Source organism: Heptranchias perlo, chromosome 23 (genome assembly GCF_035084215.1).
Source record: "Heptranchias perlo isolate sHepPer1 chromosome 23, sHepPer1.hap1, whole genome shotgun sequence".
Taxonomy (NCBI): domain Eukaryota; kingdom Metazoa; phylum Chordata; class Chondrichthyes; order Hexanchiformes; family Hexanchidae; genus Heptranchias; species Heptranchias perlo.
The window spans coordinates 34,115,241-34,130,598 of record NC_090347.1 but is presented as its reverse complement, the minus strand read 5'-3'; the positions used below and the strand labels follow the sequence as shown (position 1 = coordinate 34,130,598).

At 41.4% G+C, this 15,358-nt stretch overlaps 1 protein-coding gene across 5 annotated transcripts in view; it reads right to left on the bottom strand.

Moving 5' to 3' along the window:
* Nucleotides 1-15,358, bottom strand: part of map2k4a (mitogen-activated protein kinase kinase 4a) — a 191,580-nt gene that overhangs the window by 141,601 nt on the left and 34,621 nt on the right. For 4 of the 5 annotated variants that reach the window (XM_068004315.1, XM_068004317.1, XM_068004316.1 and 1 more), the window contains exon 1: nt 4,870-5,652. In XM_068004315.1, coding sequence (XP_067860416.1) covers nt 4,870-4,957 — 88 coding nt within the window. In that variant the 5' untranslated portion in view covers nt 4,958-5,652. Of the gene's footprint in view, nt 1-4,869; nt 5,653-8,836; nt 8,982-11,472; nt 11,714-15,358 lie in introns of those variants that run through there. The other variant, XM_068004322.1, reaches the window with a different exon arrangement.

The following is a 15,358-nucleotide window of genomic DNA, read 5'->3' as shown; positions in this document are numbered from 1 at the left end:
TCGCCGAATCCCCCACCATCAACATCCGGGGGTCACCATTGACCAGAAACTTAACTGGACCAGCCACATAAATACTGTGACTACAAGGGCAGGTCAGAGGCTGGGTATTCTGCGGCGAGTGACTCACCTCCTGACTCCCCAAAGCCTTTCCACCATCTACAAGGCACAAGTCAGGAGTGTGATGGAATACTCTCCACTTGCTTGGATGAGTGCAGCTCCAACAACACTCAAGAAGCTCAACACCATCCAAGATAAAGCAGCCCGCTTGATTGGCACCCCATCCACCACCCTAAACATTCACTCCCTTCACCACCGGCGCACTGTGGCTGCAGTGTGTACCATCCACAGGATGCACTGCAGTAACTCGCCAAGGCTTCTTCGACAGCACCTCCCAAACCCGCGACCTCTACCACCTAGAAGGACGAGCAGCAGGCACATGGGAACACCACCACCTGCACGTTCCCCTCCAAGTCACACACCATCCCGACTTGGAAATATATCGCCGTTCCTTCATTGTCGCTGGGTCAAAATCCTGGAACTCCCTTCCTAACAGCACTGTGGGAGAACCGTCACCAGACGGACTGCAGCAGTTCAAGAAGGCGGCTCACCACCACCTTCTCGAGGGCAATTAGGGATGGGCAATAAATGCAGGCCTCGCCAGCGACGCCCACATCCAGTGAACGAATAAAAAAAAAAATTGTCCACCACCATTCTCGACTGGATGTGGCAGGACTGCAGAGCTTTGATCTGACCCGTTGGTTGTGGGATCACTTAGCTCTGTCTATAGCATGCTGCATCTGCTGTTTAGCACGCATGTCGTCTTGTGTTGTAGCTTCACCAGGTTGGCACCTCATTTTCAGGTACACCTGGTGCAGCTCCTGGCACGCTCTTCTACACTCTCATTGAACCAGCATTGGTCATCTGGCTTGACGGTGATGGAGGAGTGAGGGATATGCCGGGACATGAGGTTATAGATTGTGGTGGAATACAATTCTGCTGATGCTGATGGCCCACAGCACCTCATGGAAACCCAGTTTTGAACTGCTAGATCTGTTAGGCAGAAAGAACTTGCATTTATATAGCGCTTTCCATGACCTCAGAACGCCCCAATGCGCTTTACAGCACTTTTAAGTACTTTTGAAGTGTAGGCACGCTTATAAAGTAGGAAACGCAGCAGCCAATTTGTGCACAAAATGCTTCCACAAATAGCAATGCAATAAGTGACCAGATAAATCTATTTTTAGCAATGTTGGTTGAGGACTACATGTTGACCAGGGTATCAGTAGAACTCCCCTGCTCTTCTTCAAATAGTGCCATGGGATCTTATACACCCACTTGAGGGGGCAGATGGGGCCTCGGTTTAACATCTCATCCAAAAGATGGCACCTCCGACAGTGCAGCATTCCCTCAGCTCTGCACAGAAGTGTCAGCTTAGATTATGCACTCAAGTCTCTGGAGTAGGACTTGAACCTATGACTGTCTGACTCAGCTGAGCGTGCTACCCACTGAGCCAAGGCTGACACCTTAATCTGTCATGGTGGTAGTGCCACATGACATGATGGAGGGTGCTCTCAGTGTGAAGACTGGACTTGGTCACTCCTACCAATAATGTCGTGGACAGATGCATCTGCGACAGGTAGATTGGTGAGGACAAGGTCAAGTAGGTTAAACCTTTTTTTCCTAACGGTTTAATACAACTGAGTGGTTTGCTAGGCCATTTCAGAGGGCAGTTCAGAGTCAACAATGTTGATGTGGGACTGGAGTCACATATAGGCCAGACCGGGTAAGAAAGCAGGATCCCTTCCCTAAAAAGGACATTAGTGAACCAGAGGGTTCTTACGACAATCCGACAGCGTCATGGTCACTTTTACTGATACCAGCTTTTTATTCCAGATTTAGTTTTTAAAAAAAAACTGAATTCAAATTCACAAACTGCCATGGTGGGATTTGAACTCACGTTCTCTGGATTATAAATCCTATAGTCTATTAACCAATCAGACCTCAGTCATAATGTGTGTTAAAATAAAGAGTCAGTTCTGACACAGATGCAAATAAATTCAAATGCTAAACACCATGCAGTACATAACGCCTCTACTGATAACTGCACAAAAGTCGACTAAAAACAGTACATTGAACATATCACACACCCTAACATAACTTGCAGGTTGGACCCTGTAGCCACTAATTTCTGCTGGAAGAGCCGCTTAATAACTTCCTCTATAACTGGCTGGACATGCCCAAGGGTCCAGCCACACTGGGCCTCAACCATAAATTAAGTGCAAAACACAACAGCAATTACAGTCAATGAATGGCCTTCCTGAATCTGCACTGAAGATCCTCCTCAATCCAACTCGTGATAGACTAAAGGACCTCCTACTCTACACTGAGGCATTGCAACCTGGCTCTGGTGAGTTTCACAGTGCTACCAGCCCAGAGGGTCATGTACTCATGGAATAGTTTTAGTTTTAACATGTCCATATTTTTTGCTGGTATCCAATATTATGACAGATATAACTAGCTAATGTATTCTGCAACTGATAGCTGAGAACAACCACAATGAATAAGTGTAATGGAACCAATTAATCCAGGTTTATACAGTAATAAATGTAGAATTAGGCATTATATTAGAATACAATTATGCAAATTTCATAATACTACATTGTAAAAACACATTTTCTAGAATTACCCTTTAGTTACAATACAACCCATGCAGACAACAAAATGAGATATTTTACCTTTAAGAGTCATTGCCTCCTAAAAACAGACAATTTGTAGGACTAATAAAAATACCATCTCTTCACTGCTCAAATGTCTATAATGTACTAGCAGGCAAAAAATGGCCTGTCATTTTGGAAATGTTTCTTACCCACAGCTTGTAATACAACAGCACTTTTATCTCATTTCAACAAGGAAAGGAAGAGAACATTTACATTTTTATCTCCTATGAACTGTTTATCAATGTACAAAAAATAATTTTGTCTCATTTCAATTTTATTTGCAGCACCAGTCTAAATTCTTGTGCAAATGATGAACATGAAACATTTCATAAGCCACAATTTTAGATTCAAAGCATTTTGTCAAGTGTAGCTGTGTAGAATAGAAGGTTGGAGTGGCAATACAGTGACATGCCATCACGCAGCAGTATGATGTAGAAGAACATGGACACGTGGCCACAATCATCCACTCACTGATTTATTTAGCCCAAATGTCACCATTGGGACTGCATGTAGAACTGAGGGTAAAACTACCATGAGTTGTTCAAGTCCCCCCTTATTGGCTAGCTGTGGTTAACTAAGGTTAGTGGAGGCTGGGGAATAGGCTGACCACATAATCAAACCATCGTGTGGAGCACAGGGAGACCTCACTGGAGGAAAAGGGAAGGGAAATGTAGCCTTCAAAAGGTAAACTAAAAGAATGGATGGCTGACAGAGTGAATTGCAAAACAGTAAGTTAATCAAGCAGTTCTGATGTCATAAACTACAACAGTAAAGCTCAACAGTTCAAGAATGTTAACAGCATTAGATTAAATATTACTGCCTTGTAACTCAGATATTAGTTATTGCCTACATGTTCTATAAGTTTAATTACTGCAATGTGTTCAGCATGCTGATCCTAATAGAGACAGTATGATATGGTTGAGAGGATAGTAAAGACGACAAGGATGAAAGCATACAGCATCATGTGACTTGCTTTAGTAATGTAATTTACTTTTGACAGATTACCAGGAAAAATATAATATACTCATCTACAATTTTGCAACTAGCAACAATTTCACCAACTATCAAGAGTTATATACAAGTTCTCTGTGTTGTATAACACTAAAATGAATGTGCAAAGATTGTTAAATCATGTACTTAAAAGATTTCATCCTACAAACTAAAAGGGCCAAACATATTTAAGTAGTTAACTACAGCTATTTGCATTATGTTGCCAACTATATTCTAGCTAAATGCCAAATACAAAATTTGTCACCCTCCAAAATAGATTTAGCCTGTAATCTTATGGGCCAAGTTCATCATTAGCCCTTAATACCTATTCTGTTCCTCCACACTATGTTTATGCAATTAGATTTATTAAATTTATATAGAGGAACTCCACAGCCCAAGTACTGTGCCATTTTTAGAGAAAATAGAATGTGGACCTGAAAAATAAGCTAAAACAGGTAGAAATAGTTTGTTAATAACTACAAGTGTAAAGCCCTTATTTCAGACAGGCAGGTACCATTACACTTACCACAGCAAGCCAAGAAAAATAAAAACTATAAAAATTGATGATTGCAAAAGTAAAGAGATTATCCCAGTTTAAAATACTCGACTGTAATGGAGTTAATATTGTAATATATTTCATTGTAACCACAGACAGAGGAAATACAGCAGTGTATAAGTATTTGCATTCTAACCCCACTAATACTATACCATAACTGAAGGTTTGGCTTCTGCATGCATACTAACATTTCAAAGTAGTTCACGATGTGTGGCACTTTGGAATGTTTGAGATGCTCAATAAGGCACTATTTAAATGCAATTATTTCCTTCTTTCTTACAGTAAAGGGCAAATACAGGATGTATAAATGAGCCTAAAATTGACAGTCAAAAAACCACCACAAACACTGTATATGTTGGCACCCTGTCATTTTACAAACACTGCTTATCCCTTACATTTTTTTTTTAAAAGCAGCTCATTTAAAGTGCAGTGAAATTAGAGCTGCCTAATCTGAACCCACACCTTGCACATCTATGCACAATCAAGAGGTTACCTTACCCTAGAGCTACTGTACGTGTGGTCCAGTGTTAACACTCCAAAAACAAGAGGAAATCTACATTATACGTTGCAAATAACATTACACAAGAGTGCAGTGCGTTGGCTTACCCTGCATGCAGGTAGTTGTGCTTTGCTGCTGACTCTGTTGCTGCTGTGCTGAGCTGCTGGAGTTGTTGCTGTGGCTGGGAGTCGCCATTGTACAGATAATATTCCAAGGGGGCTGCAATGCAGCAACTCGCTCGGTCACTCGCTTCCTTTTTTTTAAATATATATATATAAACCACCCCACACACACACACTTGCACTCAATCTCTTAATCACTTAACAGGACCCAAACCCCGCCGGCGCCGTCAACAAAAACCGGTTAAAATCCGCCTGCTGCCTTCCTTCACCCACCATATCACAACCACATTAAAAAAAATACCGACTTAGTTATATAATTAAAAGAAGAAAAAAATTAACCCCCTCCCCCCAAAAAAATGTACGTTTACACAAATTGATATATTTAACACCAAAAAAAAAATCAAAACTTGACGGCGAGAGAAACGACGCGCAGCAGTTTCCACATAAAAGTCCACAGATAGTTTCTAACCGAATTATTTTTTAACAAATATTTAAACTAGGAACTGCCCGAGTGCCTGGAGGCGCCGCCACTGCAGCCCTGACAAAGAAGCCATGGAAACCTGCTGCCCCCTTCCAACGGCACTAGAGTGAGAGTCCCTCAGTGTGTGAGAGAGATTTTTTTTAAAAAAAACTAAGATCTGTGTGCGGCCCGAGGAAGATGCAATCAGAGAAAAATTCGGGAAAATCCCATTAAGAATACGTCTCTCCTGGCGTCACATCTGTGAGTGAGGGAACAAGATGGGAAAAGGAGGAGGAGGGGGAGGGGAGGAGGGGGTGTGGAAGGCAAGGACGACACTTGGCACTGCGCAGGCGCAGATTAACGGCGGCGCCTCCAGCGCGGCTGCGCTCGGCACCCTCCGCGCATTGTGGGGCTTGTAGTTCCGCGACGTCACCAACCCCTCGGCTGGCGGCTTTCACCCAGGCGCCGGCGGCTGGTAAACAAACAACGACTTCCAGCCTGCACCGCGGCAAAAGGGGGGGGGGGGAGGAGGGCCCTCGCCTTTGTATGGGTCAGTCAAACTTTAGCGAAACATTGGTCCCGCCCCCTCGTGCTGCGTTGATTGTGACGCACGCAGGAGCCACATACAGAGTTGACTGCAGGGAACTGAGCTGTAATCACTCTTGTAGGGTTAAGTTGGGAATTGTGTGTTTAAGTTGTAAGCTGTTTAGTATTCTCTCAGAATTGATTTCTGAACACAAAACTCCAGGCCTTTATGAATTTGTCACCCCCCCTCCCTCTCTGGTTTCTGTGTGGGCTGTCTGCAAATTTCCAAGTTGGAATTGGACACCCAAAGTCTTGGTTTTAAGACAGAATTTATTTATTCGAATTACTTCTGTGATTGAAGATGTGGAAATGTTAGTTGTCATTTAATTTTAGAAATCACATCATGATTCCAATAATATGATATGACAGTGACACCAGGCCTTCGATATAACCCCCCCCACCCCCCAAAACGAAGGATGGTGGGGGTGGTTTAATATGAAATCCGCTTAAACCTACCCCAGGATGCCACGCCCTCACCCGCTCCTATTTTTACAACAGCAGATATCAGGGCACGGCAGGACACTTGTTAACATATTTAAAATGGGCTCCTACAGTGCAATTGGGAGTCCAATTTGAAATGGACTGGTGCTATACAGGTTTCCCAGGGATCGTGAAACAGGCAGGAACTAACAGCTCTCCAAGTTAAGTAACACTCCTTGTGGGCCAGGAGGAACAGGATTGCTCCCCCACAGGCCCCTCAAGGAAGCCATTGGCCTCCCCCAGCCCCAGCCCCCTCCACCCAGCCTTCCCGCTGGTGGGCCTCCTCCCCCAGTCTTTCCGCTCACAGGCCTCCTCCCTGCAGCCTTCCTGATCGCAGGCCTCCTCCCCCCAACAATATTTAAACTATTCTTCAGCTGCTTTCCAGATACATTTCTTGTAAAAATCTGGCATGATTTTACTAAGTGTATGCCAAAGCTGAATAATTAGCATCAAGTTGAAATATAATTGGTTTCACCACACAGTCAACAGACAAGACCTACAATTATATTTTTGAACAAGACTATGCTTAAGATTCCTCATTTTCAGTTTTACTGATTTTCACTAATAAATAGTGGATTTAAAGTTATTCCAAAATCATTTTTTTCACCCAAAAATTGAGCCTTCCCAAACTGTATGATTTCCTGAAATCTCAGGATTTTTGGGATGCTCAAGATTTGGATCTGTATGCTTCTTTCAGCTGTATAGGGTGATCATGTTTGGTGGGCTTTATAGCTCATCACCTGAATTCTCTCCAGTGCACTATCAAAAGGTAAGTTACACAAACAATAATTATTTTATTTATATCCCTTTGCTTCCTGTGCCATCCATGGTTAGCTTCCTGCTCTCCAGATGGAATTTCCAATATGGTCTCCCTTTTTCCTCTCTGGTCTCTTTGTTTCAGCTGCATCCCCGTCTCTGCTGTGTTGAGGTAGCCTCCAGTAGCAGCTCAATTGATCAGAAGGGTAGCCTTATAAACCCGGAAGTTGTGAGTTGATAGCCCACATGGCAAATTCTGATAATTCAATAAATCTGGTAATTTGTGGGCCAACTCCAGAAAGATAACAGTGACAGCTGCTGTGTTGTCTTAAAAACCCAACTGGTTCACTAATGTCCTTCCAGGAAGGACCTGCCACCTCCACACATGACTATAGTCCCACATTAGGCCCCTTATTGCCCTTAGGACAACTCAATATAAAACAATCTAATTCAAACCCAGTGTTACCTGGGTTTAAGTCCACTATCAATTATAAGAGGATTTCTCAAATAATATTAGCGCAGAAATTACTCTTGCAATAATAGTGGACAAATGCTAAACAAGTTCATATGACATTCTCTGTCTGATATTTTAATGCAGATGTTAACTCATTTAAAATAAACAGATTAAAGCCCTTATTAAAACAGTGGACTGAGGAATGTCATTCGAATGCATTAAGAGTTTGTCTGATAATGTCTCCAATAATAATTTCTGGGCTATAATTTTTAAACAAACTGCTCACCTTAAATAATAACATATTTTCTTCTAATTTTGCTTTAAACAGTAAGTCAGACTAAAAGTATGGAAAAGGTTTTACCAATTTTGTTTTCTCACACTAAATTCTCCTCCCACTTATTTTTATTCAGAAAATAAAATTTATTTCATCCTTGGTTTCATTTTTTAAATTAAAAACAGAAAAAACTCAAACATTTTTAAAGCAACAATGAAAAAAAGAATCTAACTCTAATTTATGCTAAATTCTGTGTTCATCAACCAAATTTAATTTCAATACATAAATGAAATTATAGTCCAAAGCATTGTCCTGACTGATTTAAGAAATGAGAACGTTATCAACCTTTTTTTTAAAAAAAACCCTTCTTGTCATAACATGTTCTTTTACAATAGTTGCACTCTCTCTCCTGACTTCTGGTATATCGTTGTTAAAGCGCAGAAAATAAAGACTTGTTACTGATTGGCTAGTTTTGCTGTCAATCTGAAAGCATCCAACACGCCTACTATCAGGTTAGATTGTCTCTTTCCTGGGTGGTGGGTATCAGGTGATGTGTTGCAACGCAAATGTCCTTCTTGAAATGAATGCGGAAGTGAGATGAGATTGCAGTACAACAGTAAATACAATGTTTTATCATCATAACCAACTTGCCCAATATTAAAGCACACCGTTTATATATTTTTTTTGCATTAGCCAAATCAACTTTTTAAAGACAGAAAGCATATAACATATTCATCGTTAGACTTTATACTACAAAAGCAAAACACTGAAAATTGAAGTTATTTTTGAAGTATTTAATTTTACTTTATTGTCCATCTCCCATTGCTTAACTATCTTGCATTTTTAGTTTTTCTCTCGGTAAACACATTTTTCCAACGAAAAAGCAGGAAAGCAACCTGCTCATTGATAACCGCGAGTAGGAGAGCAACCTAGTGTGACTCACTCTCTCGATTTTCCGGCCCTTCTCAGGGAAGGTGACTCATTCCTGCTCAGCTTCTTCACTCATGGCGAGATAGGATTTCACCCAGTGAGCAGTTGCAGCCCATGTCCTGCCATTCTACCTATCCAATTATGGCAATGTTTTTAAACTGCAAGAAAAAAAATTTCAGAGATGCTATCAATTGGTTGCCACTATAATACTCGAAGGAAGTATCAGGAAATACTACAAGTACAAAAAATGTAGAAGAAAAATATAGGAAATGTGCTTTCCAAAAAACTACACTATCCTGCAAAAATCAAATTATTGAACTGTAAAAATGGTCAACCTTTAATTGAATCATTAGCAAACTCTGGAAGATTGACAGACTTGACCTTAGCTTTTGTCCTTCAATCATTCAGCCTACATACTATTTGGCAAAGCTACCAGATTATGATTACTCATTTCCTGTAAGTCCTTGATCTTTTTCTTGTATGTTGTTTTGTTACACGCCTGTAAATGAAAATGGTAACAATGGGATTGTTATGATATTTTGATAAATATTTTAAAACTGCAGTTCACAAAATTTTTCTCAAGCACTTCATCAGCTGGTGATGTCCTTTGCGTGCTGTAAGTAACAACTGCAAAATAGATCTTGGAAGAAAAAACGCATAATACTAAAAGTATTGAAGAATATAGAGATACAAGCTTGATAATTGCTCAACTCCACTGAGTTGCCAGTCAAAATCATGCTGTTGTTCCATGGGAAAGGAGAAGGGTAAATCATCCACAGGCCACTTCTTGCTACCTCCATACAGCTGATTCAGAGCAGCATTGGTGGAGACTCTAATGCAGGTTTCGTCCATCCTCCTCGCTATAGTTGGTGCATAATCCCAGAGTGGACTAGTGAAATTGGGAGAAAATATTTAAACTTCTTGAAAAATACACAGAAGGGTAACAGGTTTTGCTTAGCTGACCTTTGATGACTTCCCCTCTCCATCACAATTTGAAAATTCTTGTCTCGGTTTATATGTCCCTCTGTTGTCTTACTCCACTCCATCCCTTCCTCCAGCCCTACATTGCAACTTGTATCCTCTACATTTCTGACTATAGCCTTCTGTGCATCCCCACTCACTCCGCCAGCTCTGGCAAAGTATTCACACTTAAACACGGTGGAACTCTCTTCCTAAAGACTCCATCTTGCTACTTCAAACCTACCTGTTCAATCATACATTCAGTCATTTTAACTAACCTTCCTCAGAAGTTCATACTTGGGATTCAATTCCTCCCACACGTGTATAGCACTTTAGGATATCTTGCTAGGTTAAAAGGTGCTTTACTAGTGCATACTGTTTTTTTTGTTAAAATCTGCCCACAACATGATGTGGCCTGATAACCCAGTAATGGGTAGGGTTTAACTATATGGGAGAAAAAGAAAAATTGTGAATGATGGAAACCTGAAATAAAAACAGAAAATGCTGGAGAGAAACAGCAGAACAATCAACATTGGAAAGAGTTAGGAACTGTTCTGATGAACAGCGATATTGTAAACATTAGCGTATCTTGCTTTAGTAGATAACACTTGCATTATATTGTGCTTTTTCACGTTGAATTGTTTCACACAACTCTTAAAGTCCGTTGACTGTTATGTAGGCTATCTTTCAGAAGTTATCTGGCCTGCTGTGCATTTCCAGCATTTTCCATGTCTATTTCTTAACATGAGTCCAGGGGCTCCCTGTTGTCATGATCTGCTTTGGCTGAGATCCTTGGCTGGGGCATTATAGTAAGCTGAGCACCTCCTGATAGTAAAGTGTTTTATTTGGGGGGAGGGGAGAAAGACTGCATCATCCATCTCACCTCTTGAAAGTGTACCGATTGCAAGGTGGTCCTGATGGCAGTTGTGAAGATATCTCCAGTCTGGACCACCCAGCTCTACAACTGAGAAAGGTCATACAAAGGTGAAAGGTCGTGTGGGGGAAAAAGTGGCAGGTGACAAAACCAACAGCATAGGAATGGTCCACAACACAAAATAGCTTTCAAGTTTGAAGAAGTTAATTAAATGATTTATGTTTTGCAGCAGTTACATTTAAATAAATAACTAGAAACAGAAAACAATGGAAACTCATTTGTGCCCTGTACTTGGATCAGCAAATAGCCAGGAAAGGAAAGACAAATGAGTTTGTTTTTGCATGTGATCTTTAGAAAATCCATCTAATTAGTTTATTTTTGTCTCTCCTTTTTGACTATCTCGGTTCTATGTTTAAGATGGCTGAGCTCTCGTGCAGAGCTGCTGTATACCCAGCATTTTGGAAAGACCTCAGCACACATCAGCCCGAGTTGCTTCAAACATTAGGGGAGCAGGACTGAGACACATTGTGCATGCATGCTCCATATCCAAAATCTTTGCCCGTTCATACCGCCACCCCCACCACCATCCATGAAGTAAGCTGCCAGCTGGTACAGTACTCAACAGCACTTTAAACATGTTTAAAATTAGTGAGCAGAGTGCATGTTGACTGCAACACCAGCTAGTTACTGTACCAGTTGGTAACTTCTTCCAAACTCAACTGGACCAGCCATATAAATGCCATGGCTACTAGAGGCTGGGTATTCTGCAGCAAGGGGCCCACCCCCTGACTCCCCAAAAGCTCTCCATCACCTACAAGGCATAAGTCAGTAGTGTGTTGGAACTCTCCACTTGTCTGGGTGGGCGCAGCTGCAACAACACTCGAGAAGTTCGACATCATCCAGGATAAAGCAGTCTGCTTGATTGGCACCCCATCCACCAGTTTAAACATCCACTTCCTCCACAACCGGTTGCAGTTTGTACTGCCAAACCAGATGCACTGCAGCAGGTCGCCAAGGCTTCTTCGGCAGCACCTCCAAACCTGCAACCTCCACCACCTAGAAGGACAAAGGTAGCAGGTTCATAGGAACACCATAACCCTCTAAATTCCCCTCCAGTCACATACCATCTTGGCATATATTGCCGCAGTTGCTTCATTGTCGCTGGGTCAAAATTCTGGAATTCCCTACCTAACAGCATTGTGAGAATATGTTCACCACACGGACTGCAGCGATTCAAGAAGTCCCACCACCACCTTCTCAAGGGCAACTAGGGATGGGCAATAAATGCCAGCTTTGCCAGCAATGCCCATATCCCGAGAATGAATTAAAGAAAGGTGGAGACTGGCAAACACTCGGAATATGGGACTCGGGTGAGTGGCTGAGATTTGAGATTCGAGTGGGGACAGGCAGAGTCTCAAGTAGCCAGGCTTTGAGAAGCAGCGAGTAGAATTGGTTAAGCATGGTACAGACCACATTCAACTGTTCTTGACTCTCCAGTGCCAGTCTCCATGGTCCACTCATCACTTGTATTTTTATGTCATGAACCAGAAGTTGGTGGGTTTGTTATCGACTGACTCTCAATGATGCATAAATGAATCCACCAGACTCTTTTTTCAAACAGGTAAACACAGAGCAGCACAGGAATGTATGCAAAAATCAGATTAAGGCAACTCTCCCTTCCGAATTCAGTCCCGTTTCAAATCAGAAACAGCAAGCGGAATTTTAAAATCAGTAGTGGGAACCAGGACTAGAGCTGGGAATGGGAGTTTTGTTTAAATATCGCTGGAGGAGTGGAGCTCATAACAACTAACATAACTTTATTCCTGTACATGCAAGGGTTTCCAGGTTATGAATTTATCCCTTTTTTTGCAAGTAAATCCCTTTTTCCATTTGTCACAGTTTCCCTTATTTACTTGTTCCAATTTGCCCCACATACTAGGTTTCATAAGGATTTTTTAAAAATGAATTGAACCTCGTAGATCGTAAGTACTGTACCTTAGCTGAGTAGCATACAGTGTGTTGTGATCATCCCCTAGTGGTCATTCTGATACTACAAAATATCACAGACAAGGTATGAAATCTGCACATTGTTTAGTGTTCTTCATCTGCAGTCTTTTTAATAACAAAGTTATCAAATATAAAAGAATTATTCAAGTTATGAAAATGTTGCAAGTGTATCTATTCAGTGTGTATTAAGAATGACATACAACAATACAATAAAGCAGTGTTCAAAAACCTTTTCATCAATCTACCGTCAATAATGACTGAAATTAAAACAAAAAATGCTGGAAACATTCAGCAGGTCAGGCAGCATCTCTGGAGAGAGGAAAGTAGGGTTAACATTTCAGGTCGAAGACCTTTTGTCAGAACTGGGAGATGTTACAGATGAACAGGTTATGAGGAGGAACAGAACTAGGGAAAAGGGGCTGGGGAGAAAAAAAAAACATGGTCTGAGCTTAGTTGGAGGCTAGGAGATGATTAAAGGACAGAAGTGATAACAGTGTAAGACAATAGGAAGCAATAATGAGAGAAATGAGTGAAATAAAAGATGTATCTGAGACCCAGAGGATATGTAAATCGTTACAGCTGAATAGCAGCGGGGAGGAAAGCTTGGAAAATCTTACAAAGTGGAGAAGGCTCCAGTTTCCTGAGAGTATGGTGGAAGAAAAAGGCAGATGACACCAGAGGTGCAGACCACCCCGCTGGCTGTATACCATTCTACATTACTAGCATCCGCTGTCTGAAAGAAAATAGGAGCTGTGGTTAAGGTCTGAAGTTGTTTAGGTCAATGTTAAGATCAGAGGGCTGTAATGTGCCGAGTAGAAAGATGAGGTGCTGTTCCTCGAGCTTGTGTTGAGCTTCATTGGAACAGTGTCAGAGGCCAAGGACAGAGAGGTCAGAGTGAGAGAGGGACGGATAATTAAAATGGCAAGTGATCAGAAACTCAGGGTCACAGAGGTGTTCAGCAAAGCGATCACTCAATCTGCGTTTAGTCTCCCCAATGTAGCAGAGACCACATCGTGAGCAGCGAACACAGTATACTAAGCTGGAAGAAGTACAAGTAAATCGCTGTTTCACCTGAAAGGACTGTTTTGAGCCCTGGACGGGGGTATGGGATGAAGTAAAAGGACGGGTATTGCGTCTTCTGCGCTTGCATGGGGAAGGGGTGCAGATATTAGGAATGGACCAGGGTGTCACAGAGGGAACGGTCTCTCATTATTACCTCCTTTGTCTTACACCATTATCACTTCTGTCATTTAATCATCTTCTGGCCTCCATCTAATTCTGTTGTTTAATCATCTCCTGTCCTCCTTATCTGTAACATCCGATTCTGACAAAAGGTCATCGACCTGAAACATTAACCTTAATTTGCTCTCTCCACAGATGCTGCCTGACCTGCTGAGTTTTTTCAGCATTTTCTGTTTTAATTTCAGATTTCTTGCATCTGCAGTATTTTGCTTCTTGATCAATGGTGCCTGCTATGCATGTTGTTGCACGGATACTTATTTCAAATAACACATCATCACTTAATAAGAAAACCCACATTCACTGCGCTGACTTATATTAAATTAAAGCCTGGTTTGACTACGACTTAAAAAAAACTTACGTAAATCAATCCAACAATTCAGAAAATGCTAAAAAGAAAAAAAAAATCTGGAAATCTGAAATGAAAACAGGAAATACTGGAAATACACAGCAAGTCTATCAGCATCTGAAAAAGAGAAGACATGTTAGCATTTCAGTGGAGCTGACGAAGGCCCTACATCCAATAAACCTGAGTTTTTTCTCCTTTCACATGGTGAAGGACGTGCTGTGCACCTCCAACATTCTTTGTTTTGATTCAGGAATTGCTACCTGCCTCAAGTTAATTAGGTTAATCTCTCACAAGCCATCTTAATTTGAATGTCCTGCTGTATAATGTGAACCACTACTATCTGGCTGCACTTTTTTGCCCTAGATAGACATAATCCACATTAGGCATATTATCAGCCCCTCAACAGCTTCTAAACACTTGCTCTCACCATTTTGCTCTAAGCATTATTGCCTTAAAAATCACCTCATAAAATTGATTTCCTCAATAACTGTTATTTAATGTGATAGTCAGTGCATTGCTAGAAAATATGGGTTGTACACAACTGCTTTGTTTTCCCACTTTCATTCTTTCACATAGCACTGAGTTATATGTGCTTAATGGCTTTCTGTCATCGTAAAAATGTATTTGTCGAACTTCTTTTTTTGCTTGGGAAAATGAAGAAGCTTGCTTCTTTTCTCTGTGTTCATTAAGTTGAAGGATATTACTGTTGGGGAATGGAACACTTAATATTTTGGGCACTCATTATCAGCATCAAGATCAGCATAACATGGTTAGATGTAGAGTGAAGCCCCCTCTACTGTTCCCCAACAATGAGCCTCAGTCCCAGCAATACATTTTCCACTTCCTACACCAGCCATCCTGTGGCCTCTGAGTACAGATGCCAATTAGTGCTAATCTGAGGGCTATTTTAAAATAAGTGATGATGCCATGCTACAGACTGGATTAAAACTACTCAAACTCATTTCTGTTAGGAGCCTTACAGCTAGCAGACAGAAAAGACTTGCATCACATCGGTCTCTGCTGGATGTGAACTTGAACCCAGGCTCCAGAAATGAAAGATCAGTGTCTAACACAGCAACACTCAGTTTCCCCAAATATGTTGCCTC